The following is a 25,820-nucleotide window of genomic DNA, read 5'->3' as shown; positions in this document are numbered from 1 at the left end:
GGTCACGTGGGTCCGCCCATTACAATCATAAATATGCGGCTCCACCTCCCATAGGGGTGGAGCCGCATATTCATTACTGTAAATGAGCGGCCCCACGTGACCGCTCATACAGTAGAAGGTGTGGCCAGGACAGGAAGCAGCGCCAGCCAGCGAGGGAGCCGGGTGAGTATTTTAACACCAGCGGGGGGGGGGGGGGGAGGGGGCGCGCACAGGGGGTGGGAGGGCAGGGGGCACATGGATAGATATTTATTTTAATCACGATTATTCATATCTTCTCTACAGCAAACGCTGCTGCAGGAAAGATATGAATCGCGGCTTCAGAACAAGATGCTGGTGCGTGTGGTACCCAGCACGGTGCGTGTGGTACCCAGTGGGCGCACGGGCGGCACGGAACGCACCAGCACACGGACACTGATAATTCCGGTACCGATTTTTCCGGTACTGGAATTATCTGGATGTGTGAGACTGCTCTAATACAATCAGAGCTCACATCCAGCGTGTATCTGGCTGCCTCTGTCTTCTATTGCTTTCATTTATCCGCAAAGCTTTAATACTTTACTTATTTTCTCTCTCTGTGCTTTCCTCTTTGTCTATTGCTTGTTTCCTCTGCTTTCCATAAATAGTTAGATTTTCCCCTCATACACAGCAGATCTGTGCACAATCTTTTAGTGCAGTACAGTATATCTAATCTTTTTGTTCTTGATTCTGACAGCTCTATCCGCTGTACCCATCCCTTCTCTCAGTGTTAGGCCGGTTTCACACTAGCGAGTTTTACGGATGTATGAAAGGCTCAGAAAATACGCATTGCACACGGACCAATGATTTTCCATGGGGCAGCTCCTATCTGCCGTATTTTACGCATCCGTATTATACGGTCTTGCACGGCCGTAGAAAATCGCAGCATGCTGCGTTTGTCAGCATATTGCGCAAAAAATCCGCCAATGAAAAGTCAATGGGGGCGAGAAAAATACGGATTACACACGGACCAACAGTGTGACTTGCGAGAAATACGCAGCGGTGTTCTATAGTAAAGCCAGCAATTCAGTGTGGTGTACAGTAAAATCACACTGGCAGGTTAGAATAGAATAGCTAAGGTAAATGTCTACACATAGTATAGGGGTATATATATATATATATATATATATATATATATATAATGTGTGTCTCACTGATAGATATATCTATATATATATATATATATATATATATATATATATATATATATATATATATATATATATCAGTGAGACACACATTATATATATATATATATATATATACAGTGGGGCAAAAAAGTATTTAGTCAGTCAGCAATAGTGCAAGTTCCACCACTTAAAAAGATGAGAGGCGTCTGTAATTTACATCATAGGTAGACCTCAACTATGGGAGACAAACTGAGAAAAAAAAATCCAGAAAATCACATTGTCTGTTTTTTTAACATTTTATTTGCATATTATGGTGGAAAATAAGTATTTGGTCAGAAACAAACAATCAAGATTTCTGGCTCTCACAGACCTGTAACTTCTTCTTTAAGAGTCTCCTCTTTCCTCCACTCATTACCTGTAGTAATGGCACCTGTTTAAACTTGTTATCAGTATAAAAAGACACCTGTGCACACCCTCAAACAGTCTGACTCCAAACTCCACTATGGTGAAGACCAAAGAGCTGTCAAAGGACACCAGAAACAAAATTGTAGCCCTGCACCAGGCTGGGAAGACTGAATCTGCAATAGCCAACCAGCTTGGAGTGAAGAAATCAACAGTGGGAGCAATAATTAGAAAATGGAAGACATACAAGACCACTGATAATCTCCCTCGATCTGGGGCTCCACGCAAAATCCCACCCCGTGGGGTCAGAATGATCACAAGAACGGTGAGCAAAAATCCCAGAACCACGCGGGGGGACCTAGTGAATGAACTGCAGAGAGCTGGGACCAATGTAACAGGGCCTACCATAAGTAACACACTACGCCACCATGGACTCAGATCCTGCAGTGCCAGACGTGTCCCACTGCTTAAGCCAGTACATGTCCGGGCCCATCTGAAGTTTGCTAGAGAGCATTTGGATGATCCAGAGGAGTTTTGGGAGAATGTCCTATGGCCTTATGAAACCAAACTGGAACTGTTTGGTAGAAACACAACTTGTCGTGTTTGGAGGAAAAAGAATACTGAGTTGCATCCATCAAACACCATACCTACTGTAAAGCATGGTGGTGGAAACATCATGCTTTGGGGCTGTTTCTCTGCAAAGGGGCCAGGACGACTGATCCGGGTACATGAAAGAATAAATGGAGCCATGTATCGTGAGATTTTGAGTGCAAACCTCCTTCCATCAGCAAGGGCATTGAAGATGAAACGTGGCTGGGTCTTTCAACATGACAATGATCCAAAGCACACCACCAGGGCAACAAAGGAGTGGCTTCGTAAGAAGCATTTCAAGGTCCTGGAGTGGCCTAGCCAGTCTCCAGATCTCAACCCTATAGAAAACCTTTGGAGGGAGTTGAAAGTCCGTGTTGCCAAGCGAAAAGCCAAAAACACCACTGCTCTAGAGGAGATCTGCATGGAGGAATGGGCCAACATACCAACAACAGTGTGTGGGAACCTTGTGAAGACTTACAGAAAACGTTTGACCTCTGTCATTGCCAACAAAGGATATATTACAAAGTATTGAGATGAAATTTTGTTTCTGACCAAATACTTATTTTCCACCATAATATGCAAATAAAATGTTAAAAAAACAGACAATGTGATTTTCTGGATTTTTTTTCTCAGTTTGTCTCCCATAGTTGAGGTCTACCTATGATGTAAGTTACAGACGCCTCTCATCTTTTTAAGTGGTGAAACTTGCACTATTGCTGACTGACTAAATACTTTTTTGCCCCACTGTGTATATATATATGTGTATATATATATATATATATATATGTATATAGATAGCAGAAAAGCCGGTAATTCAATTGCCGGCTTTTGCTATCTCCTTCCCAAACCCGACATGATATGTGACATGGTTTACATACTGTAAACCTATTCATATCCCTTTTTTTTTTGCATATTCCTCACTACTAATGTTAGTAGTGTGTTTGTGCAAAATTTGGGCGCTCTAGCTGGTAAAATAAAGGGTTAAATCGCGGAAAAAACTGGCGTGGGCTCCAGCGCAATTTTCTCCGCCAGAATGGTAAAGCCAGTGACTGAGGGCAGATATTAATAGCCTAGAGAGGGACCATGGTTATAGGACCCCCCCCCCCCCCCCCGGCTAAAAACATCTGCCCCCAACCACCCCAGAAAAGGCACATCTGTAAGATGCGCCTATTCTGGCACTTGGCCACTCTCTTCCCACTCCCGTGTAGCGGTGGGATATGGGGTAATGAAGGGTTAATGTCACCTTGCTATTGTAAGGTGACATTAAGCCTGGTTAATAATGGAGAGATGCCAATAAGACACCTATCCATTATTAATCCAATAGTAGTAAATACTTAATAAAACACACACACACACACATTATGAAAAAAGTATTTTTATTGAAATAAAGACACAGGGCAGAAGAGTAGCTACTGGGGGGGCAGAGGGGGCCGTCGCCCCGGGCCCTGTCACATGAAGGGGCCCACTGGGAGGCAGGGTGAGGCCACTTCTGTGAAGAGGCAGAACACAGCATAGGAGCAGAGCAGTATGTCTGCTCCCTCAGACTCTGCACGCTGCTAGCACAGTGGCTGGCTGCAGAGTCTCCCTCCTGCAGTGAATGGTATTGCCTGTCTCAACTGATGATGAAGTTAAGCTTTCCCGGGCTGCAGTTCTGAATCTTGACTGCAGTGTGCACGCTGGGTCCTAGTGCCGTTTCACTGACACACAGACACTTCCTGGTCCTGCCTGCAAACTTCGTGGGGATGGAACGTATTAGGTTTACTAAATTCAGGTATGTTTCTGTCAGGTGAATGTGAGAACATTGGGGTATTGTGGGGGCTGAAAGTGGGTGAGGGATAACAGGGTACTGGGGGGGGTGAATGTGAGACTATGGGGGTATTGTGGGGGAGGGGAGACAGGGTACTGGGGGGTCAATGTGAGACCATGGGGGTATTGTGGGGTGGGAGACAGGGCACTGGGGGGTGAATGTGAGACCATGGGGGTATTGTGGGGGATGGGAGACAGGGCACTGGGGGGTGAATGTGAGGCCATGGGGGTGTTGTGGGGGATGGGAGACAGGGCACTGGGGGGTGAATGTGAGGCCATGGGGGTGTTGTGGGTGGTGTGGACAGGGCACTGAGGGGGTGGATGTGAGATGATGGGGGTATTGTTGGGGCTGAATATTATGTTTTGTTATGATATTATATGTGCTCCATCACATGTAATATTTGCTGTCTGGAGGGGGGGGGGGAGGGGGCTTTGATACGTACCACTTGGGTCTTTTATGAGTATTAGTATAAGGAGCCCGCATACAGTAACCAAGAGCTGCATCACATTTACAGCACCACTCCAACATTTTTTTTTTATTTCACTGCTGGAGCGGAGCTGAAAATCCAAGTCCCCTGCCCCCTGTCTGATACTCACCTTCAGGGGTTTTCATCGGTTTTCACCTCCTGCAGTTTGTGACCTGTCCGCGGTTCCAGTGTTTCATGGAGAGGTGCAGACGCAGAGGTCACTAATCATGTAAGTCTATGGGAGCCTCGTTCTGGCCTGTTCCTCGCTCTCATAGTCTTACATTGAGCGCTTGTGACATACGGTAGCTTCTCACTTCTGGCCAGTCAGAAGCTGCGCTCACAAGTTTGAGCCGCGACACTGCAGCAGTGCCACAAAATAGTGCTCTTAAAGCACCATTCCAGCGGTAGAAAAAAAAACCCTGCTAGAGGGGTGCTTTAATAATTTAATAAGCAATTTTTTACTATAAAGTGGATAAAGGCTTGGAATAAATGTCTGCAGTCACTTTATATGACTGCAGACTGCCAAATCATGATCAGGAGCTGCAGGCCCATCATACTGTGTATAAGGGAGCTGCAGGCCCATCATACTGTGTACAAGGGAGCTGCAGGCCCATCATACTGTGTACAAGGGAGCTGCAGGCCCATCATACTGTGTATACGGGAGCTGCGGGCCAATCATACTGTGTATACGGGAGCTGCGGGCCCATCATACTGTGTATACGGGAGCTGCAGGTCCATCATTCTCTGTATAAGGGAGCTGTGGGCCCATCATACTGTGTATAAGGGAGCTGTGGGCCCATCATACTGTGTATAAGGGAGCTGTGGGCCCATCATACTGTGTATAAGGGAGCTGCAGGCCAATCATACTGTGTATAAGGGAGCTGTGGGCTCATCATACTGTGTATAAGGGAGCTGTGGCCACATCATACTGTGTATAAGGGAGCTGTGGCCACATCATACTGTGTATAAGGGAGCTGCGGGCCCATCATACTGTGTATAAGGGAGCTGTGGGCCCATCATACTGTGTATAAGGGAGCTGCGGACCCACTATACTGTGTATAAGGGAGCTGTGGGCCCATCATACTTTGTATAGTGAACTGTGAAGGCATTAAATTGTGCATATGGGAGCTGTTGGCCCATTACACTGTATATAGTGGGGGTCATTATACTTTCTATAGTGGAGCTCTGTCAGCATTATACTGTGTAAAGGGGAGCATTGGGCTTATACTTTCTGTAGGGGAGCAGTGGGAACATCATACTGTGTAAAGGGGAGCAGTGGGAACATCATACGGTGTATCGGGGAGTTGTAGAATCATCATACTGTGTATAGGGGAGCTGTGGGCGCCTTATACTGTGTATATGGAAGCTTTGAGCTCACCATACTGTGTATAATGGATCAGTACATGGGGGAACTTATGGGACATTATTAAATGTTAAGTGGGCACTTAAACATTATTGTTATAGGGGCACTCAGAGTATGGTGACCATCAAAGTTGCATATGGAGTATTATTACTTTCTAGGTCAAAAATGTGGAGGGCACTAGCAAAGGGCATGATTATTTTCTGGGAGGCAATTTTACTCTCTAGAGTGCACAAAGGAGTCATTATTACTATTTAAGGTGCACACAGTGGTGGCATTATTATGTGGGGCAGTAAGAGGAGCCGTTATTGTACCACACAGTAGGTGCAGTAATAGGGAGACATACGGCAGCAGAGGCTCAGTATTGGGATATCAGCAGGATGAGGAGTTTGTGTAGATTGGGGATAAATGGGGACAGTGCAGGAAATGTGAGGAGTCAGATGTGTTGTTGTCCTGTCAGTGTGGGCCAGATGGAAAAGATGGGAAAGTGAATGACTCTATCAGAGAAAACGTCAGCTGTAAGCCATCATCTATGACTGTAGTGTAATCTCTTATATGGTCTGCAGAACTGGCATCTACCACTATATGGTCACAATATGGCAGTAAAATCAATGTTTGTTCTTGTATATAGATTTATTTTCAATAACAGCGCGGTCATATTCTGAGGTTCCACTATATTCATAATTAGAGTGCGCAACTGTAGTTGTAATCAGGGTTAGCTGGTTAGGGGCCCACTCAGATGTTTCGCCCCCCCTAAGTTGAAACCCTAGCTACGCCTCTGTCACAGGGTGTTGTAATAGTTTATTATACATTCAATCCAATTGAAGACCCTTGTCACCTAAAACAAAGTTAAAATACCTTCCGTCGTTCAGTCTTGTCCCACGCTGTAAATCCATCTGAAGGGGTTAAATAATTTTACAAGCAGGAGCGTGCTAATGCAGCTGTGCTCCTGGCTGTGAAATCTGGGGAATGAATGGAAAGCAGGGGAACGTAGCTACCTAGGCATGCGGTGCTGCACCCCCTGATGGCATAACCTTAGATGAACTCGAGCGTGGGTATTTTTCTGAATATTTTCTCGTGGGTGTTTTGCCATGACCAATCAGTGACTTGGATTTCCATGACAGACAGAGGCCGCGACCAATGAATATCGTGACAGACAGACAGAAAGAAAGACAGATGGAAGTGACCCTTAGACAATTATATAGTAGATCTATATGTGTCTCACTGACATATATATATTGTAACGTTATACCCGCTCAGGTGCGTAGGAGGAAACAGGAGGCACATGCTCTTTAATGTCCATGTGGGTTTATTTGCTCCATAAACCAGCAAGACAGGAACAGAAAGGAAAACAGTCTGTACATCAGGCCGACATAGCATAAAAGTCCATAGAAAGGCTCTGCTCTTCTCAGGCCTGTGGGCACACAGGCTGTGCTATGTCCAGCACGTAGGCTCTCCAGCCTAAATATGGTCTCTGTGTGCTGTTCAGGACGTCTGTCCCCACTTGGAACCGTCCAACAAACAGGCCACTCTGCAGTGTCCAGCCAGGACACATGGAAGTCTGTCCACTCTTGCAGACTCCCAAACACACTCTCCACATGGGCTACACACACCTCTTTACATAAGTGTAACCACACCCAGATACCTGTCACATGGCCAGTCAGGTGAGTGTGACATCACCACAGGTCCTTCAACACAAAACCATCTTAGGTATTCAAACACGCCTCTTAGTGTGGGTTTGTAGGTGACTGAACCCACCCATCTCTCCAGTCACCTGGAAGCCTTCCCAATGTAAACAAATCTCTCAGCAGTAGATCTGCTTGAGCAAAACATACCCAGGCTTCCATCACAGGGCCACCCACCTCTGCGATACATACCGTCCATTAATTAAATGACCTTTAGCCACGCTACATACCTCCCCCCTCTGCCTAAAGCCGTGGGGCTTGGCACTTGTCCTAAACCGACTAGAGACCCCTCTCAGTCGTCCCTGACAGTCAAACCGTCTAAGTCAGGGCCTGTTATTGAACCCTTTCGTCGGCATTCGTCATCCCTTTCCATCACATCCTTTGACAACGATGACCCCTTGTCATCTCGTCTGCAATAGGATCTCCCGCTTTGGTCACTGAGCCCTGAACTAACTGAGGAGTTTCTACTTCTAGCTCTTCCATCTGACCACCTTCGGTTCTCTCTCGGTTCTTGATCTCTCCTATTGTCTTTCTTCGGAGAGCAGCTCTTCACTTTACCTCTATATTCTCTGTTAACTTCAGCTTGAGGACTTCCAGTCTTTAGAGAACCTCTTTGCCTCTCTATACCACGAGTTGAAGGTGGTGGCAACCTGTTTGCCAATTCTTGCAGCTCTATATTGAACTGCTCCCTCTCACGTCTTAGCTGCTCTATCTGTTTCAGGTATGCCACACGATACCCCAGGAGCATTTGGATATTCCCAAGGCTCTCCATGGATCCGACGACAAGGAATGGAACCATCCCATCTTCACCCACGACCTGGGCTTCATCATCAGCCGGAATGCTCACTCTCATAACACCGGACCTATTCACCATCTCTTGCATCACCTTGCCAAATCTTCCGATGACTTTCCCCACCAGACCTCTGGGCTCTTGCACGACATCTTCTACAATACCCAACCGACTTTGAGCTTCTCTCGCTAGCTCCAGACGTCGAGCGGCTTCCTCATTCTTCAACATGATCATTTGTTTTGTGCGGAGGCATTGTAGATGCATCTCTCTCAGGATAGCCACCCGCTTCACTGTGACTTCCTTAGTGGACAGTATGACCAGTTGATGGGTCTCAGGTGCCCAGTGCACCCTACACATGTCGACCGCCTTTTTAAACACTTCATGCACCTCCTCACTGGCACACGCTTCTTGCATGACTTTGGGTACATCTATTACGCACTTGAAAATCGAAGTCTCACCTTCTTGGTTATATCGTTGGACCTCCTCATCCTTAGCGTCAGCGCGGTTTTCCAAGACCTCGATGTCCTTTGTTCGGCCATCTGCATGGCACTTTCCTTGCTGGCTTTCTTCCTCCATGGAGGCCCCTACTTTGGTCAGCCTCTCCAGCTCACGCTCCTTCATAGCGATCAGATCGGGAGAGCACAACAGTTTGATTTCCCGGTCATCCGTGGATTTCTGAGGCCGTTGATTAGTCTCCTTTGTCTTGAGCTCTTGGAGAACTTTATCTAGCTCCTCTACCAAGCAGCGACGCTTATCTTCTCTCTGGAGAAGTTCCTGCTGATTCTTCTCTTGGGCCTCTCTGAACACCTCCATATCTTTCAACATGGCTTTGTTCATGTTTTGACACGCTGATAGGTGACCTCTGAGCTCAGAGACTTCCTTCTCTAGGTCACCCACTCTGTGTTCAATTGCTTGCCTCAGGACCCTTTCTCGTTCGACTGCTTCTTTAAGCAGCTCTATGTTATGGTCCTGCTCTCTTTTGGCTTTCACATGTCGCACCAGCAGTTCTTTAATTAAACTTTCAGATGGGGTCTCTTGCTCACCCACACTCTGCCTCCTCAGGGTTCCACCTGTCTCTGCATCCACATCTATGGTCTCTGCAGGGCTCTCTATCTGTTTACTCTTAGGTACCCCTTGACTCTTGATAACTTCAGAGTTCTCCATCTCTTCAGCATCAGTTATTCTGGAGCCTTCATCACACTGAGCCACTTCACCCTTTCTGGGCATTGCAGATGTGGATCTACTACAGGTCTGTTCTAACCCCAGCCCATCACTAACTACCTCAGTGCTAGGGTTTGTCAGAGATAAAGTAACCTCCTCATCATCCCTCTTCTCAGAGGGTGTAACCTGTCCCGCCTTTCTGCGGCCCCCGCGACGAGATGAAGATTTGTGAGTTTTACTCGGCTCCTCCTTACTGCACTCTTTTCCCCTTGCGCTTGAGTCACAGTCTGACTAGGAGTCACCCCCTTTCACTCTGTCATCCTGGAACAGCAATTCCCCATTTAAACACGTGTCAGACCCACACTTTCTTCCAGTCACCCATAACTCTGGACTATTGACATTAGGTGTCGCTATCTCCTTTTCACACATCACATAATCCGGAACCACTACAGCCGCCTGTTGTGGTGGGGCTTCCCTAGAGTCATTCAGGCTCCCTTCTGAGCCATCAGACACTCCCCTTTCCTCCCACAAGTCCCAAAACCTTTCAAAGTCCTGGCCTATTACCACAGGGAATGGCAAGTCTGGGACTACAGGTACATCATGGCTGGCAATAATCGTGGGCGTCTCAATGATTACCCTGGACACCGGATAATCCCTAGCGACCCCATGAACGCAGTGGACTTCCATCTTCCTTCCGGGAATCAGATAGACAGGGAGTGTGGCGCTCACCAGCGTCGCCAGGCTCCCCGAGTCCAGAGAACCAGTCACGCACACTCCATTGACTTCTACAGAACAGCTCTGTGTCATCTTGCCAGATGAAAAGTCAGTACAATAATCTGAACATGTGCTGTTGGAACACTGAACCCGGCAACCGTCCATCAGTGCATTCACTGCCACCCCTTTTTGGGCCACCACCCCTATTTGGGTCGCCGCCCCCTTTTTGGACTCCACCCCTTTTTGGGTTACTGCCCCTTTGTGGACCATTTTCTCCTTTAGGGCCACCGCCCCTTTTAGGGACTCCACACCCTTTTGGGCAACTACCCCCTTTTGAGACGCAGCCCCTTTTTTGCAAACCATAGTTATTTGGGGTCACCGCTCCGTTTTTGGGACCCCACCCACTTTTTAGGGACACCACCCCACTCTGGGGTACACCCTGTGGACTTCCCACAGTACTCTCAAGCCCCAGTTTGCACAGCACACCAATGTGACTCTGGCCCTTTAAGAGTCTGCACACTCTAAACCAGCAATCTCTCTTTTTTTTTTTTAATTCTCCAGCTCCTGCTGGTAATCACAAGCTGCTGCTGCTGAACCTCTTGCTGCAACTGCAGCCGCACTCCACAATGCTCTGCCGCAGACTTCGTGGACCCGCCGATCCACAGCAAGCCGCTTGTCACCTTCGTGGACCCGTCGATCCACAGCAAGCCGCTTGTCACCTTCGTGACCCCACCGAGTTACCGCCAGATGCCTTCAGTCTTCGTGGCCCCGCCGAGCCACAGCCAGTTGATCACAGAAGAAAGAGAAAAAATACATGGACTCGCCAGTCCACAGCAAGCACCTGCACACGTGCTTCACAGAGAAAAAAAAACACAGTCTTTCACTGACCCTGGTCAGAACAACACAGACACTGGTCTGTTTCACACCCGGCTTTACAGCCCAAACACAATTTTCACTGACTCCGGTCAGTATCACACAGTTTTCAGACCGTTACCCGTTGGCAACTTCACGGGCTCCTGGACACCCCTCGGCCTCAGAGGTGCCCAGACACAACAGTTTTCACGGACCCCGGTCAGTATTACTCACGGTTGTCAGACCGTCCACTCTTCTGGCTCAGACCAGCCAGCGCTGCAACACGTGCTCCTTGGATCGTTGCCCACATTCTAAAACACCAATTGTAACGTTGTACCCGCTCAGGTGCGTAGGAGGAAACAGGAGGCACATTCTCTTTAATGTCCATGTGGGTTTATTTGCTCAATAAACCAGCAAGACAGGAACAGAAAGGAAAACAGTCTGTACATCAGGCCGACATAGCATAAAATTCCATAGAAAGGCTCTGCTCTTCTCAGGCCTGTGGGCACACAGGCTGTGCTATGTCCAGCACGTAGGCTCTCCAGCCTAAATATGGTCTCTGTGTGCTGTTCAGGACGTCTGTCCCCACTTGGAACCGTCCAACAAACAGGCCACTCTGCAGTGTCCAGCCAGGACACATGGAAGTCTGTCCACTCTTGCAGACTCCCAAACACACTCTCCACATGGGCTACACACACCTCTTTACATAAGTGTAACCACACCCAGATACCTGTCACATGGCCAGTCAGGTGAGTGTGACATCACCACAGGTCCTTCAACACAAAACCATCTTAGGTATTCAAACACGCCTCTTAGGGTGGGTTTGTAGGTGACTGAACCCACCCATCTCTCCAGTCACCTGGAAGCCTTCCCAATGTAAACAAATCTCTCAGCAGTAGATCTGCTTGAGCAAAACATACCCAGGCTTCCATCACAGGGCCACCCACCTCTGCGATACATACCGTCCATTAATTACATGACCTTTAGCCATGCTACAATATATATATATGTACATATATATATATATCTATAATATAACGCTGGGAGCGTCACTCTGTCCGAAGCCTTTATAGACTGCGCAGGCGCAAGCGCCGGCGCAGTCTGGCCCCCACAGAGTGACGCTCCCAGGAGATCGCGGTATGCGTAAGCACTGAACGCATACCGCGATCTCCACCGGAGAGTCAGGGACCGTGGACGCGCCAGGAGGGGAGGGTAAGTATAGTCACCTGTCCTCCGTTCCAGCGCTGCGTGCGGCTCTGTCTCCCGGCTCCTCTGCTGTGACAGTCCAGTCACAGGCAGAGGAGCCGGAGTGTGTGTTCAAGAAAATGGCGCCGGAAAGCACGGACTGCGCAGGCGCCGATTCCTGCTGCCGGAATCGGCGCCTGAGCAGTCCGCGCTTTCCGGCGCCATTTTCTTGAAGACACACTCCGGCTCCACTGCAGGTGTGTCTTCAAGAAAATGGCGCCGGAGAGCGCGGACTGCGCAGGTGCCGATTCCTGCTGCCGGAATCGGCACCTGCGCAGTCCGCGCTTTCCGGTGCCATTTTCTTGAAGACACCTGCAGTGGAGCCAGACGATAGGTGAGTATGGTATTTTTTTTTTTATATGGCAGCAGCATACGGGGGCATATAATACAATAGTGGCGCAGGATGGGAGCAGCACATGACAGAACGGGCGCAGGATGGCAGCAGCACATGACAGAACGGGCGCAGGATGGCAGCAGCGCATGACAGAACGGGCGCAGGATGGCAGCAGCACATGACAGAACGGGCGCAGGATGGCAGCAGCACATGACAGAACGGGCGCAGGATGGCAGCAGCACATGACAGAACGGGCGCAGGATGGCAGCAGCACATGACAGAACAGGCGCAAGATGGCAGCAGCACATGACAGAACGGGCGCAGGATGGCAGCAGCACATGACAGAACGGGCGCAGGATGGCAGTAGCACATGACAGAACGGGCGCAGGATGGCAGCAGCACATGACAGAACGAGCGCAAGATGGCAGCAGCACATGACAGAACGGGCGCAGGATGGCAGCAGCGCATGACATAACGGGCGCAGGATGGCAGCAGGATGGGAGCAGCACATGACAGAACGGGCGCAGGATGGCAGCAGCGCATGACAGAACGGGCGCAGGATGGCAGCAGCGCATGACAGAACGGGGGCGCAGGATGGGAGCAGCACATGACAGAACGGGCGCAGGATGGCAGCAGCACATGACAGAACGGGCGCAGGATGGCAGCAGCGCATGACAGAACGAGCGCAGGATGGCAGCAGCACATGACAGAGACAGAACGGGCGCAGGATGGCAGCAGCACATGACAGAACGGGCGCAGGATGGCAGCAGCGCATGACAGAACGGGGGCGCAGGATGGGAGCAGCACATGACAGAACGGGCGCAGGATGGCAGCAGCACATGACAGAACGGGCGCAGGATGGCAGCAGCGCATGACAGAACGGGCGCAGGATGGCAGCAGCACACGACAGAGACAGAACGGGCGCAGGATGGCAGCAGGATGGGAGCAGCACATGACAGAACGGGCGCAGGATGGCAGCAGCGCATGACAGAACGGGGGCGCAGGATGGGAGCAGCACATGACAGAACGGGCGCAGGATGGCAGCAGGATGGGAGCAGCACATGACAGAACGGGCGCAGGATGGCAGCAGCGCATGACAGAACGGGGGCGCAGGATGGGAGCAGCACATGACAGAACGGGCGCAGGATGGCAGCAGCGCATGACAGAACGGGCGCAGGATGGCAGCAGCGCATGACAGAACGGGCGCAGGATGGCAGCAGCGCATGACAGAATGGGCGCAGGATGGCAGCAGCACATGACAGAACGGGCGCAGGATGGCAGCAGCACATGACAGAACGGGCGCAGGATGGCAGCAGCACATGATGGAGACCATATACCAATATAAATGCTCGCCACCCGGGCGTAGAACGGGTTCAATAGCTAGTATATATATATATATATATATATATATATATATATATATATATATATATATAGACTGTATATATGTTTTAACGAATATTTGAGCCCATGGATCCATTGTACAGGTCCTTCTCAAAAAATTAGCATATAGTGTTAAATTTCATTATTTACCATAATGTAATGATTACAATTAAACTTTCATATATTATAGATTCATTATCCACCAACTGAAATTTGTCAGGTCTTTTATAGTTTTAATACTGATGATTTTGGCATACAACTCCTGATAACCCCAAAAACCTGTCTCAATAAATTAGCATATTTCACCCATCCAATCAAATAAAAGTGTTTTTTAATAACAAACAAAAAAACCATCAAATAATAATGTTCAGTTATGCACTCAATACTTGGTCGGGAATCCTTTGGCAGAAATGACTGCTTCAATGCGGCGTGGCATGGAGGCAATCAGCCTGTGACACTGCTGAGATGTTATGGAGGCCCAGGATGCTTCAATAGTGGCCTTAAGCTCATCCAGAGTGTTGGGTCTTGCGTCTCTCAACTTTCTCTTCACAATATCCCACAGATTCTCTATGGGGTTCAGGTCAGGAGAGTTGGCAGGCCAATTGAGCACAGTAATACCATGGTCAGTAAACCATTTACCAGTGGTTTTGGCACTGTGAGCAGGTGCCAGGTCGTGCTGAAAAATGAAATCTTCATCTCCATAAAGCATTTCAGCCGATGGAAGCATGAAGTGCTCCAAAATCTCCTGATAGCTAGCTGCATTGACCCTGCCCTTGATGAAACACAGTGGACCAACACCAGCAGCTGACATGGCACCCCACACCATCACTGACTGTGGGTACTTGACACTGGACTTCAGGCATTTTGGCATTTCCTTCTCCCCAGTCTTCCTCCAGACTCTGGCACCTTGATTTCCGAATGACATGCAAAATTTGCTTTCATCAGAAAAAAGTACTTGGGACCACTTAGCAACAGTCCAGTGCTGCTTCTCTGTAGCCCAGGTCAGGCGCCTCTGCCACTGTTTATGGTTCAAAAGTGGCTTTACCTGGGGAATGCGGCACCTGTAGCCCATTTCCTGCACACGCCTGTGCACGGTGGCTCTGGATGTTTCCACACCAGACTCAGTCCACTGCTTCCTCGGGTTCCCCAAGGTCTGGAATCGGTCCTTCTCCACAATCTTCCTCAGGGTCCGGTCTCCTCTTCTCGTTGTACAGCGTTTTCTGCCACATTGTTTCCTTCCAACAGACTTACCATTGAGGTGCCTTGATACAGCACTCTGGGAACAGCCTATTTGTTGAGAAATTTCTTTCTGGGTCTTACCCTCTTGCTTGAGGGTGTCAATGATGGCCTTCTTGACATCTGTCAGGTCGCTAGTCTTACCCATGATGGGGGTTTTGAGTAATGAACCAGGCAGGGAGTTTATAAAAGCCTCAGGTATCTTTTGCATGTGTTTAGAGTTAATTAGTTGATTCAGAAGATTAGGGTAATAGGTCGTTTAGAGAACCTTTTCTTGATATGCTAATTTATTGAGACAGGTTTTTTGGGTTATCAGGAGTTGTATGCCAAAATCATCAGTATTAAAACAATAAAAGACCTGACAAATTTCAGTTGTTGGATAATGAATCTATAATATATGAAAGCTTAATTGTAATCATTACATTATGGTAAATAATGAAATTTAACACTATATGCTAATTTTTTGAGAAGGACCTGTATGTCCGCTTTGCGAGCTGGCGAGAAAATCTCGCTATACGGATACCATACGGATTACATACGGAGGATGCCATGCGCAAAATACGCTGACACACCCTGCCTACGGATGACATACGGATCACTATTTTGGGAACATTTCTGCGTATTACGGCCGTAAAAAACGGACCGTATTTCCCTACGCTGAGTGTGACGCCGGCCTTAGAGATAGCAGGAGGGGAAAAGCAGACGGAGCTCAAAACCACAAGGAGCTCTGACACACAAAAAATATTTGAACAATCACTCACGAACATAGAGTACTTACATACATTAGGCAGCTGCAAAATGGTGGGCAAATTTTTATGAAGACTATTGAGAAAGTTTCTTAACATTGCAATTGAAAATTAAACAATAAAAACTTCTATGCAAAGGTGTACATAGTTTTTAAAGATGTAGACTAGCTTATGATCCATAGCTATAAATATGGTGTTTCTATCATTTCTGCACTTTTTAATTTAAATTACACATCATCTCATGAAATATTACAGTCAAGAGGTCAAGTTTTCCATATGCCATAAATGTGTTAGATGATATTAACTCTTAAGGCCACGTTCAGTATTTGGTCAGTATTTTATATTATCCATATGTGTAAACCAAAATCAGGAGTGAAACAATCAGAGGAAAAGTATAAACAGAAACATGTTAACATTTCTGAATTTATCACCCACTCCTGGTTTTGGCTTACAAATACTGATGTAAAATACTGACCAAATAATGAACATGTGAACATGATCTTAAGATGAGAATTATGGTGCTTAAAGAAGCGACACACAAAAGGGAAGATTCATCAGCTTTTGACATTAATATGGCATAAAACTGTTCAAAATGTTGCAACATTTTTGTGCAGCTACATGTTTTTCGCAAAATTTCAAGTAAAGATTAAGCATTGTTTTAGCACAAGTAGAATAAGCAGTTGCAAAGCTAGAGACTTATTAAAATTGTTTCTATTGCTACAGTACCTAGTGCATTTATGTTTACATATAATAATAATAATAATAATCTTTGTGTATATTTTTTTTTTAGCGAGGACCAGGTGATATATGTTCTACCACGTAGTGACCGCCAGGCTTTGGTTCTTCAAAATATCACCTCCACATTCGATGAGATGGTAATAAGATATTTTTCTTGCTCAAAATGAATAATAATATATCAACAGCCATCATCCTTGGGAACTTACAAGATATCTGAATCTAAGGATCAGATTGGCATAAGCTATTTATGAAAAGCCCTTTTATGCCCATAGGCCCCATTTATGCTGCTCACTCCATGCCATTGGTTGTCAGTTTTCTTCCTATGCAGACTCAGGGCCAATTCTCACATCTGATTTTCATATAAATGTTCTGAGTATATTTTTATGGAAGAGAAGTAGACACATTACATCATAAAGCTGTAAATTGTGGGTGACGGGCTGCGTATCATAAATACATTAGATTCCCTTATGGCTGCACTCTGCAAAGATTAAGGTGCCAGGATGCATTTGCATTGTGTGGGCACAGCATTAAACGACTGACGACAAGTAACATATTTGCTGATCAGCAGTCAACTAATACTCTATTTATTTCCACAGGCAGACAGTGCTTCAAATGTGCTCTGAATGTAAGACTACATCATTCAGTGTAAATAAACTGCCATTGTTCTTGGTGGTGCAATTCTTGTTTACATAGGACTACCTATAGCAATGATCCTTTGGGCAAACTTATAGACCATTTCACCGAACAAACGAAAGCCAAATACAAACGTAGATACAACATAAAAAAAACCTACAGAGCAACAAAGAAGTGCTAAGCCCAAAGTAAAATTATTAATGTTTATTGATAATAAACAAAGATTAAAAAACTAAGTATACATAATAGAGATGAAAGACATGAGTAGCCGCCGGTGTGAAACCAAACAGGTGAATAATTTACAGACTATACTGCAGCAGTTAATCAAAACAAAATATGTAGTGTCGAAATATATAAATATCAATAAATATAATCAAGTGAAAAATTGTTATTATTATAGTATGGACATAAACATGATTAAATAATAAAGTGCTGTGCCCAAAAATTTTTTTATAATAAAAAAATATATACACATATAAAAAATATATAGTCCCAAAAATTATGCCAAAAAGAATATTTTTAACCATATATATATATGTACACAATAATCCACCATGAAAAATTAATCTTATAAAAAACTGTACAAAATACTAGTGTTACACCAATTAACCTTTGAATGTTAGACCAACATACAAATCCATGGATGGATAGATAAAGCGCAAGTGCTGTGCATAAAGGGTCAAACTGTAAGACCTAATACAAAACAATAGGCATAATAGAAAAATATAAGGTGCAAGTGCACACACACACCTGGATGGACAATCACACACGGCAGTCCGGAACCCCGACGCGCGTTTCGCGTATAGCTTCTTCAATAGGGGGAGTATTATCAATATAGATACAACATAGTTGAAAGTTTCAGTCTCTTCTTTTTTTTAATCGATTTCTAGCTTTGGCTAAAAAAACTGTATTAAAAAGTTTGTTTACTTTTGAATACAATAGGATAGGTCATCAGTGTCTGATCGGTGGGGGAGCGACAGCAGGCACCCCCGCTAATCAGCGATTTTGGTGCTGACTCTGTATTCTATGAGCACAAAACACATCCCAGTACATTGATGAAGCTGGAATAAACAGTGAAACATGTTGGAGTATCATATTGAAATTAGTTTTAATGAAGGTTTAGGTTTTTAGAGCTGTTTTCTGGCCTATGTGAAAGGGATTTAAAAGGAAAAAATAAAATATATATAATAGAAATTACATGCGTTAAATATACACTGCTTAAAAAAATAAAGGGAACACTAAAGTCCCACATCCTAGATATCACTGAATGAAATATTCCAGTTGTAAATCTTTATTCATTACATAATGCAATGTGTTGAGAACAATAAAACCTAAAAATGATCAACGTAAATCACAACTAATATTCAACAGAGGTCTGGAGTTGGAATGATGTTCAAAATCAAAGTGGAAAGTGAAGTTACAGGCTGACCCAACTTCAGTGGAACTGCCTCAAGACAAGGAAATGATGCTCAGTAGTGTGTGTTGCCTCCACATGCCTGTATGACCTCCCTACAATGCCTGGGCATGCTCCTGATGAGGTGGACCTAGACTAAAGCATCCGCCAACTCCTGGACAGTCTGTGGTGCAACGTTGGTGGATGGTGCGAGACATGATGTCCCAGATGTGTTCAATCAGATTCAGGGCTGGGGAATGGGCGGGCCAGTCCATAGCTTCAATGCCTTCATCCTGCAGAAACAGCTGACACACTCCAGCCACATGAGGTCTGGCATTGTCATTCATTAGGAGGAACCCAGGGCCAACCGTGCAGCATATGGTCTCACAAGGGGTCTGAGTATCTCATCTTGGTACCTAATGGCAGTCAGGCTACCTCTGGCGAGCACATAGAGTGCCGTGTGACCCTCCAAAGAAATGCCACCCCATTACTGACCCACTGCCAAACCAGTCATGCTTAAGGATGTTGCAGGCAGCAGATCACTCTCCACGGCGTCTCCAGACTCTGTCACGTCTGTCACATGTGCTCAGTATGAACTTGCTTTCATCTGTGATGAGCACAGGGCGCCAGAGTTGAATTTGCCAATCCTGGTGTTCTGTGGCAAATGCCAAGCGTCCTGCATGGTGTTGGACTGTGAGCACAACCCCCATCTGTGGATGTCGGGCATTCAGACCATCCTCATGGAGTCGGTTTCTAACCATTTGTGCAGACACATGCACATGTCTGGCCTGCTGGAGGTCATTTTGCAGGGCTCTGGCAGTGCTCCTCTTGTTTTTCCTTGCACAAAGGCTGAGGTAGCAGTCCTACTGCTGGGTTGTTGCCCTCCCACAGCCCCCTCCATGTCTCCTGGTGTACTGGTCTGTCTACTGGTAGCACCTCCAGCATCTGGACACTACGCTGACAGACACAGCAAACCTTCTTGCCACAGCTCTCATTGATGAGCCATCCTGGATGAGCTGCACTACCTGAGCCACTTGTGTGGGTTGTTGTTATGATCTGGTGATTAAGGAGCAACATGTGACTAGGTCTGAGCAGGTGGTAGCTATACTGACCGCAGTCCCTAAGCTCAACACAACACTAGAAATAGCCGTGGAATGCTCCTAACTCTGCCTAGGCATCTCGTCACAGCCTAAGAGCTAACTACCCCTAAAGACAGAAGTAGGAAAACTATCTTGCCTCAGAGAAAATCCCCAAAGGATAGATTAGCCCCCCACAAGTAATGACTGTGAGAGGAGAAGGAAATGACATACGTAGTATGAAACAAGATTTAGCACAGGAGGCCACTTCTAGCTAGATAGAAAAAGTACAGAACAGAGCACTGTGCGGTCAGTAGAAAAAAACTAGAAAAAGTCCACAGCAGAGAAATACAAAAATCTCCACACCTGACTAAAGGTGTGGAGGGCAAACTCTGCTGCCCAGAGCTTCCAGCTTAGCTGAATAGATCCATATTGATAAGCTGGACAAAAGAGCAAAAACAACAAAATGCTGATAAACAAAGTCCACAACGAGTGAACTACAAAAAGACAAGCAAGGACTTAGCTTTGCTGAGCTGGACAGAGTGTCAGGAAATCCTAAGAGCAATGACTCCAGGCAGGAACAATTGACAACTGGCATTGAATGAGAGATAAGGCCAGACTAATATAGCCGAGCCAAGAAGACGATCAGTGAAAACAGCTGCAGAAGCTAAATCCAAGAAGCAGCCATACCACTCAAAACCACAGGAGGGAGCCCAAGAGCAGAACTCACAAAAATACTACTTACAACCACCGGAGGGAGCCCAAGAGCGGAATTCACAACATTACCCCCCCTTGAGGAGGGGTCACCGAACCCTCACCAGAGCCCCCAGGCCGATCAGGACGAGCCAAATGAAAAGCACGAATTATCCTCCTGGCCATAACCCTTCCACTTGACAAGATACTGAAGCTTCCGCCTCGAAAAACGAGAATCCTATATTTTCTAAACCACATATTCCAACTCCCCCTCAACCAACACTGGGGCAGGAGGATCAACAGATGGAACAACGGGTACCACATATCTCCGCAACAAAGATGTATGGAAAACATTGTGGATGGCAAAAGAGGCTGGAAGGGCCAAACGAAAAGACACAGGATTGATAATCTCCGAAATCTTATAAGGACCAATAAACCGAGGCTTGAACTTAGGGGAAGAAACCTTCATAGGAACATGACGAGAGGACAACCAGACCAAATCCCCTACACGAAGCCGAGGACCAACACACCGACAGCGGTTAGCAAAACGCTGAGCCTTTTCCTGGGACAACGTCAAATTGTCCACCACATGAGTCCAAATCTGCTGTAACCTGTCCATCACAGAATCCACACCAGGACAATTAGAAGGCTCAACCTGCCCTGAAGAAAAACGAGGATGGAAACCAAAATTACAAAAGAAAGGCGAAACCAAAGTAGCCGAACTGGCCCGATTATTAAGGGCAAACTCGGCCAACGGCAAAAAAGTCACCCAATCATTCTGATCAGCAGACACAAAGCATCTCAAATAGGTTTCCAAGGTTTGATTAGTTCGCTCAGTTTGGCCATTTGTCTGAGGATGGAACGCCGAAGAAAAAGACAAATCAATACCCATCCTAGCACAAAAGGCCCGCCAAAACCTGGAAACAAACTGGGAACCTCTGTCAGACACAATATTCTCCGGAATGCCATGCAAACGAACCACATGTTGAAAAAACAATGGAACCAAATCAGAGGAGGAAGGCAATTTAGGCAAAGGTACCAAATGGACCATTTTAGAGAACCGGTCACAAACCACCCAGATAACAGACATCCTCTGGGACACAGGAAGATCCGAAATAAAATCCATGGAAATATGCGTCCAAGGCCTCTCCGGAATGGGCAAAGGCAAAAGCAACCCACTAGCGCGGGAACAGCAAGGCTTAGCCCGGGCACAAGTCCCACAGGACTGCACAAAAGAACGCACATCCCGCGACAAGGAAGGCCACCAAAAGGACCTAGCAACCAAATCTCTGGTACCAAAAATCCCAGGGTGACCGGCCAACACAGAACAATGGACCTCAGAAATTACCTTACTTGTCCATCTATCAGGAACAAACAGCTTCCCTACAGGACAGCGGTCAGGTTTATTAGCCTGAAATTCCTGAAGCGCCCGCCGCAAATCAGGGGAGATGGCAGACAGAATCACCCCTTCCTTAAGAATACCAACCGGCTCAAGGACTCCAGGGGTATCAGGCAAAAAACTCCTAGAGAGGGCATCCGCCTTAACATTCTTAGCTCCTGGAAGATATGAGACCACAAAATCAAAACGGGAGAAAAACAGGGACCACCGAGCCTGTCTAGGGTTCAGCCGCTTGGCCGACTCAAGGTAAATCAGATTCTTATGATCGGTCAAGACCACAATGCGGTGCTTGGCTCCCTCAAGCCAATGTCGCCACTCCTCAAATGCCCACTTCATAGCCAACAACTCCCGATTGCTGACATCATAATTGCGTTCCGCAGGCGAAAACTTTCGGGACAAGAAGGCACATGGCTTCATCAAGGAACCATCAGAATTCCTCTGTGACAAAACGGCCCCTGCCCCAATCTCAGAAGCGTCAACCTCAACCTGAAAAGGAAGAGAAACATCTGGCTGACGCAAGACCAGGGCAGAAGAAAATCGGCGTTTAAGCTCGTGAAAGGCCTCAACAGCCTCAGAGGACCAATTAGTCACATCAGCGCCTTTCTTCGTCAAATCAGTCAGGGGTTTAACCACACTAGAGAAGTTGGCAATGAAACGGCGATAAAAATTAGCAAAGCCCAAAAATTTCTGAAGGCTCTTCACAGATGTGGGTTGAATCCAGTCATGAATGGCTTGGATCTTAACAGGATCCATTTCTATAGACGAAGGAGAAAAAATAAACCCCAAAAAAGAGACCTTCTGAACTCCAAATAGGCACTTAGACCCCTTCACAAATAGAGCATTATCACGAAGGATCTGGAATACCATCCTGACCTGCTTCACATGAGACTCCCAATAATCGGAAAAAATTAAATTATCATCCAAATACACAATCAAGAAATTTGTCAAGATAATTGCGGAAAATATCATGCATAAAGGACTGAAATACAGAAGGGGCATTAGAAAGCCCGAAAGGCATCACTAGGTATTCAAAATGACCTTCGGGCGTATTAAATGCAGTTTTCCATTCGTCACCCTGTTTAATACGAACAAGATTATATGCCCCTCGAAGGTCAATCTTGGTAAACCAACTAGTCCCCTTAATCCTAGCAAACAGATCAGAGAGCAAAGGTAAAGGGTATTGGAATTTGACCGTGATCTTATTAAAGGGAACCTGTCACCCCGTTTTTTGAGATTGAGCTATAAATACTGTTAAATAGGGCCTGCGCTGTGTGTTCCTATAGTGTATGTAGTGTACCCCGATTCCCCATGTATGCTGAGAAATAACTTACCAAAGTCGCCGTTTTCGCCTGTCAATCAGGCTGGTCAGGTCGGGAGGGCGTGGTGACATCGCTGGTTCTTCCTCAGCTTTACGTTGGTGGCGTAGTGGCGTAGTGGTGAAGACACAGCGCGCGATCTGCGCTGTCATCCCTTTCGTCGGTGGGGGCGGCCATCTTCCTGGGGCCGCGCGTGCGCAGATCGAGTGCTCTGCTACACGGGGCTTCAGGAAAATGGCCGCGGGATGCCGCGCGTGCGCATTAGAGATCGCGGCGGCCATTTTCCCAAAGCCGAGATGCAAACTCGGCTTTGGGAAAATGGCCGCCGCGATCTCTAATGCGCACGCGCGGCATCCCGCGGCCATTTTCCTGAAGCCCCGTGCAGCAGAGCACTCGATCTGCGCACGCGCGGCCCCAGGAAGATGGCCGCCCCCACCGACGAAAGGGATGACAGCGCAGATCGCGCGCTGTGTCTTCACCACTACGCCACTACGCCACCAACGTAAAGCTGAGGAAGAACCACCGATGTCACCACGCCCTCCCGACCTGACCAGCCTGATTGACAGGCGAAAACGGCGACTTTGGTAAGTTATTTCTCAGCATACATGGGGAATCGGGGTACACTACATACACTATAGGAACACACAGCGCAGGCCCTATTTAACAGTATTTATAGCTCAATCTCAAAAAACGGGGTGACAGGTTCCCTTTAAGAAGGCGATAATCAATACAGGGTCTTAAGGAACTATCCTTCTTGGCAACAAAGAAGAATCCCGCTCCCAATGGTGACGAAGACGGCCGAATATGCCCCTTCTCCAAAGACTCCTTAACATAGCTCCGCATGGCGGCATGCTCTGGCACAGACAGATTGAAAAGTTGGCCCTTAGGGAACTTACAGCCAGGAATCAAGTCAATAGCACAATCACAGTCCCTATGTGGAGGAAGGGAACTGGACTTGGGCTCATCGAATACATCCTGGAAATCTGACAAAAATTCAGGAACATCAGAAGAGGGGGAAGAGGAAATTGACATTAAAGGAACGTCACTATGTACCCCTTGACAACCCCAACTAGTCACAGACATTGATTTCCAATCCAGCACTGGATTGTGTACTTGTAACCATGGAAAACCCAGTACAACAACATCATGTAAATTATGCAATACCAGAAAACGGCAATCTTCCTGATGTGCAGGAGCCATGCACATAGTCAGCTGAGTCCAATACTGAGGTTTATTCTTGGCCAATGGTGTAGCATCAATACCCCTCAAGGGTATGGGACTCTGCAAAGGCTGCAAAGAAAAACCACAGCGCCTAGCGAATTCTAAGTCCATTAAGTTCAGAGCAGCGCCTGAATCCACAAATGCCATGACAGAAAAAGATGACAATGAGCAAATCAGGGTCACAGACAGAAGAAACTTAGGCTGCACAGTACTAATGGTAACAGATCTAGCGACCCTCTTAATACGCTTAGGGCAATCAGAAATAGCATGAGCAGAATCACCACAGTAAAAACACAGCCCATTCTGACGTCTGTATCCCCTCTGTTCCGCTCTAGTCAAAATCCTATCACATTGCATGGGCCCAGGACTCTGCTCAGAGGAAACTGCCATATGGTGCACCACTTTGCGTTCGCGCAGGCGCCGATCAATCTGAATGGCCAGAGACATAGAATCGCTCAAACCAACAGGCATGGGAAACCCCACCATCACATCTTTAAGGGCTTCAGAACAGAGGCGTAGCTAGAGCTTTTGCCGCCCGGGGCTGTTCCCGAGTTTGGCGCCCCCCCCCCCCCCGGCTCAATACACACGAAGGTTACCAAAAACGGTTTTCCTGTTTTGTAGAACTTAAACTGGGCCTAATGGTGTCACCCCCACATGCCACACCTGTGACTTAATACCACCACACCATGACCAGGCCACATAGTGACCGAATAATACTACATACAAGGGACAAATACCACAACACCATTTCCAGACCACATATTACCACCACATAGTGACTGAATACTACAATACTGATCAGTAATAAAAAAAAAACCACAATACTATCACCATAAGTGCCAGTATTCACAGGAGATATGTACTTAGTATGCAGTGTCTGTGTAGAGGTAATACAGAGATCACTGGTGACATTATACACAGGACCTCTATATAGTATACAGTGTATAGTGTCAGTGTATAGGTAACACTGACTCACCAGTGACGTCTCTAGGTGAAGTCCTTCATCTTTCATCCAGCACAGACCGCCATCATTCCTTCCAGCCAGGACTCGTTTCTGCAGGAAATAACACAGTTATCTCGAGCTCCGCTTGCAGAACACATTACTTAATTTTTCACAACTTCTACATTACATCACATGAAGAAAAAAAGGTGATATCGTGTCACTCTGCACAGTAACAGGACCGCCCCCCCATTTAAAACAGTATACTCAAAAAATAAAATAAATACATCACTGCAGTAATAATATCCCTTAATTAGCCCCTATGGTAATAATATTCCCCACCCTGGCCCCGTTTCTCATTCCTGGCTCCAGCCATATGTTCTCGCATCCTGCCCTCATGAGTATCCATTCTACCCCATATGATCTCCACATCCTGCCCCACCAGCCTCCATCGTATCCGTCCTGCCCCATGATCCAATCCTGCCCCGTGTCTC

At 46.7% G+C, this 25,820-nt stretch overlaps 1 protein-coding gene across 1 annotated transcript in view; it reads left to right on the top strand.

The window, feature by feature from the left end:
* CPB2 (carboxypeptidase B2) overlaps positions 1 to 25,820 on the top strand; it is a 112,622-nt gene that overhangs the window by 44,839 nt on the left and 41,963 nt on the right. The window contains exon 3 of the mRNA XM_069760224.1: positions 16,708 to 16,792. Within this exon, the coding sequence (XP_069616325.1) occupies positions 16,708 to 16,792 (85 nt within the window). The remainder of the gene's footprint in view (positions 1 to 16,707; positions 16,793 to 25,820) is intronic.

This window comes from Ranitomeya imitator, chromosome 3 (assembly GCF_032444005.1).
Source record: "Ranitomeya imitator isolate aRanImi1 chromosome 3, aRanImi1.pri, whole genome shotgun sequence".
Classification (NCBI taxonomy): domain Eukaryota; kingdom Metazoa; phylum Chordata; class Amphibia; order Anura; family Dendrobatidae; genus Ranitomeya; species Ranitomeya imitator.
The sequence above is the reverse complement of the archived record's forward strand: the minus strand, read 5'-3'. Positions and strand labels throughout refer to the sequence as shown.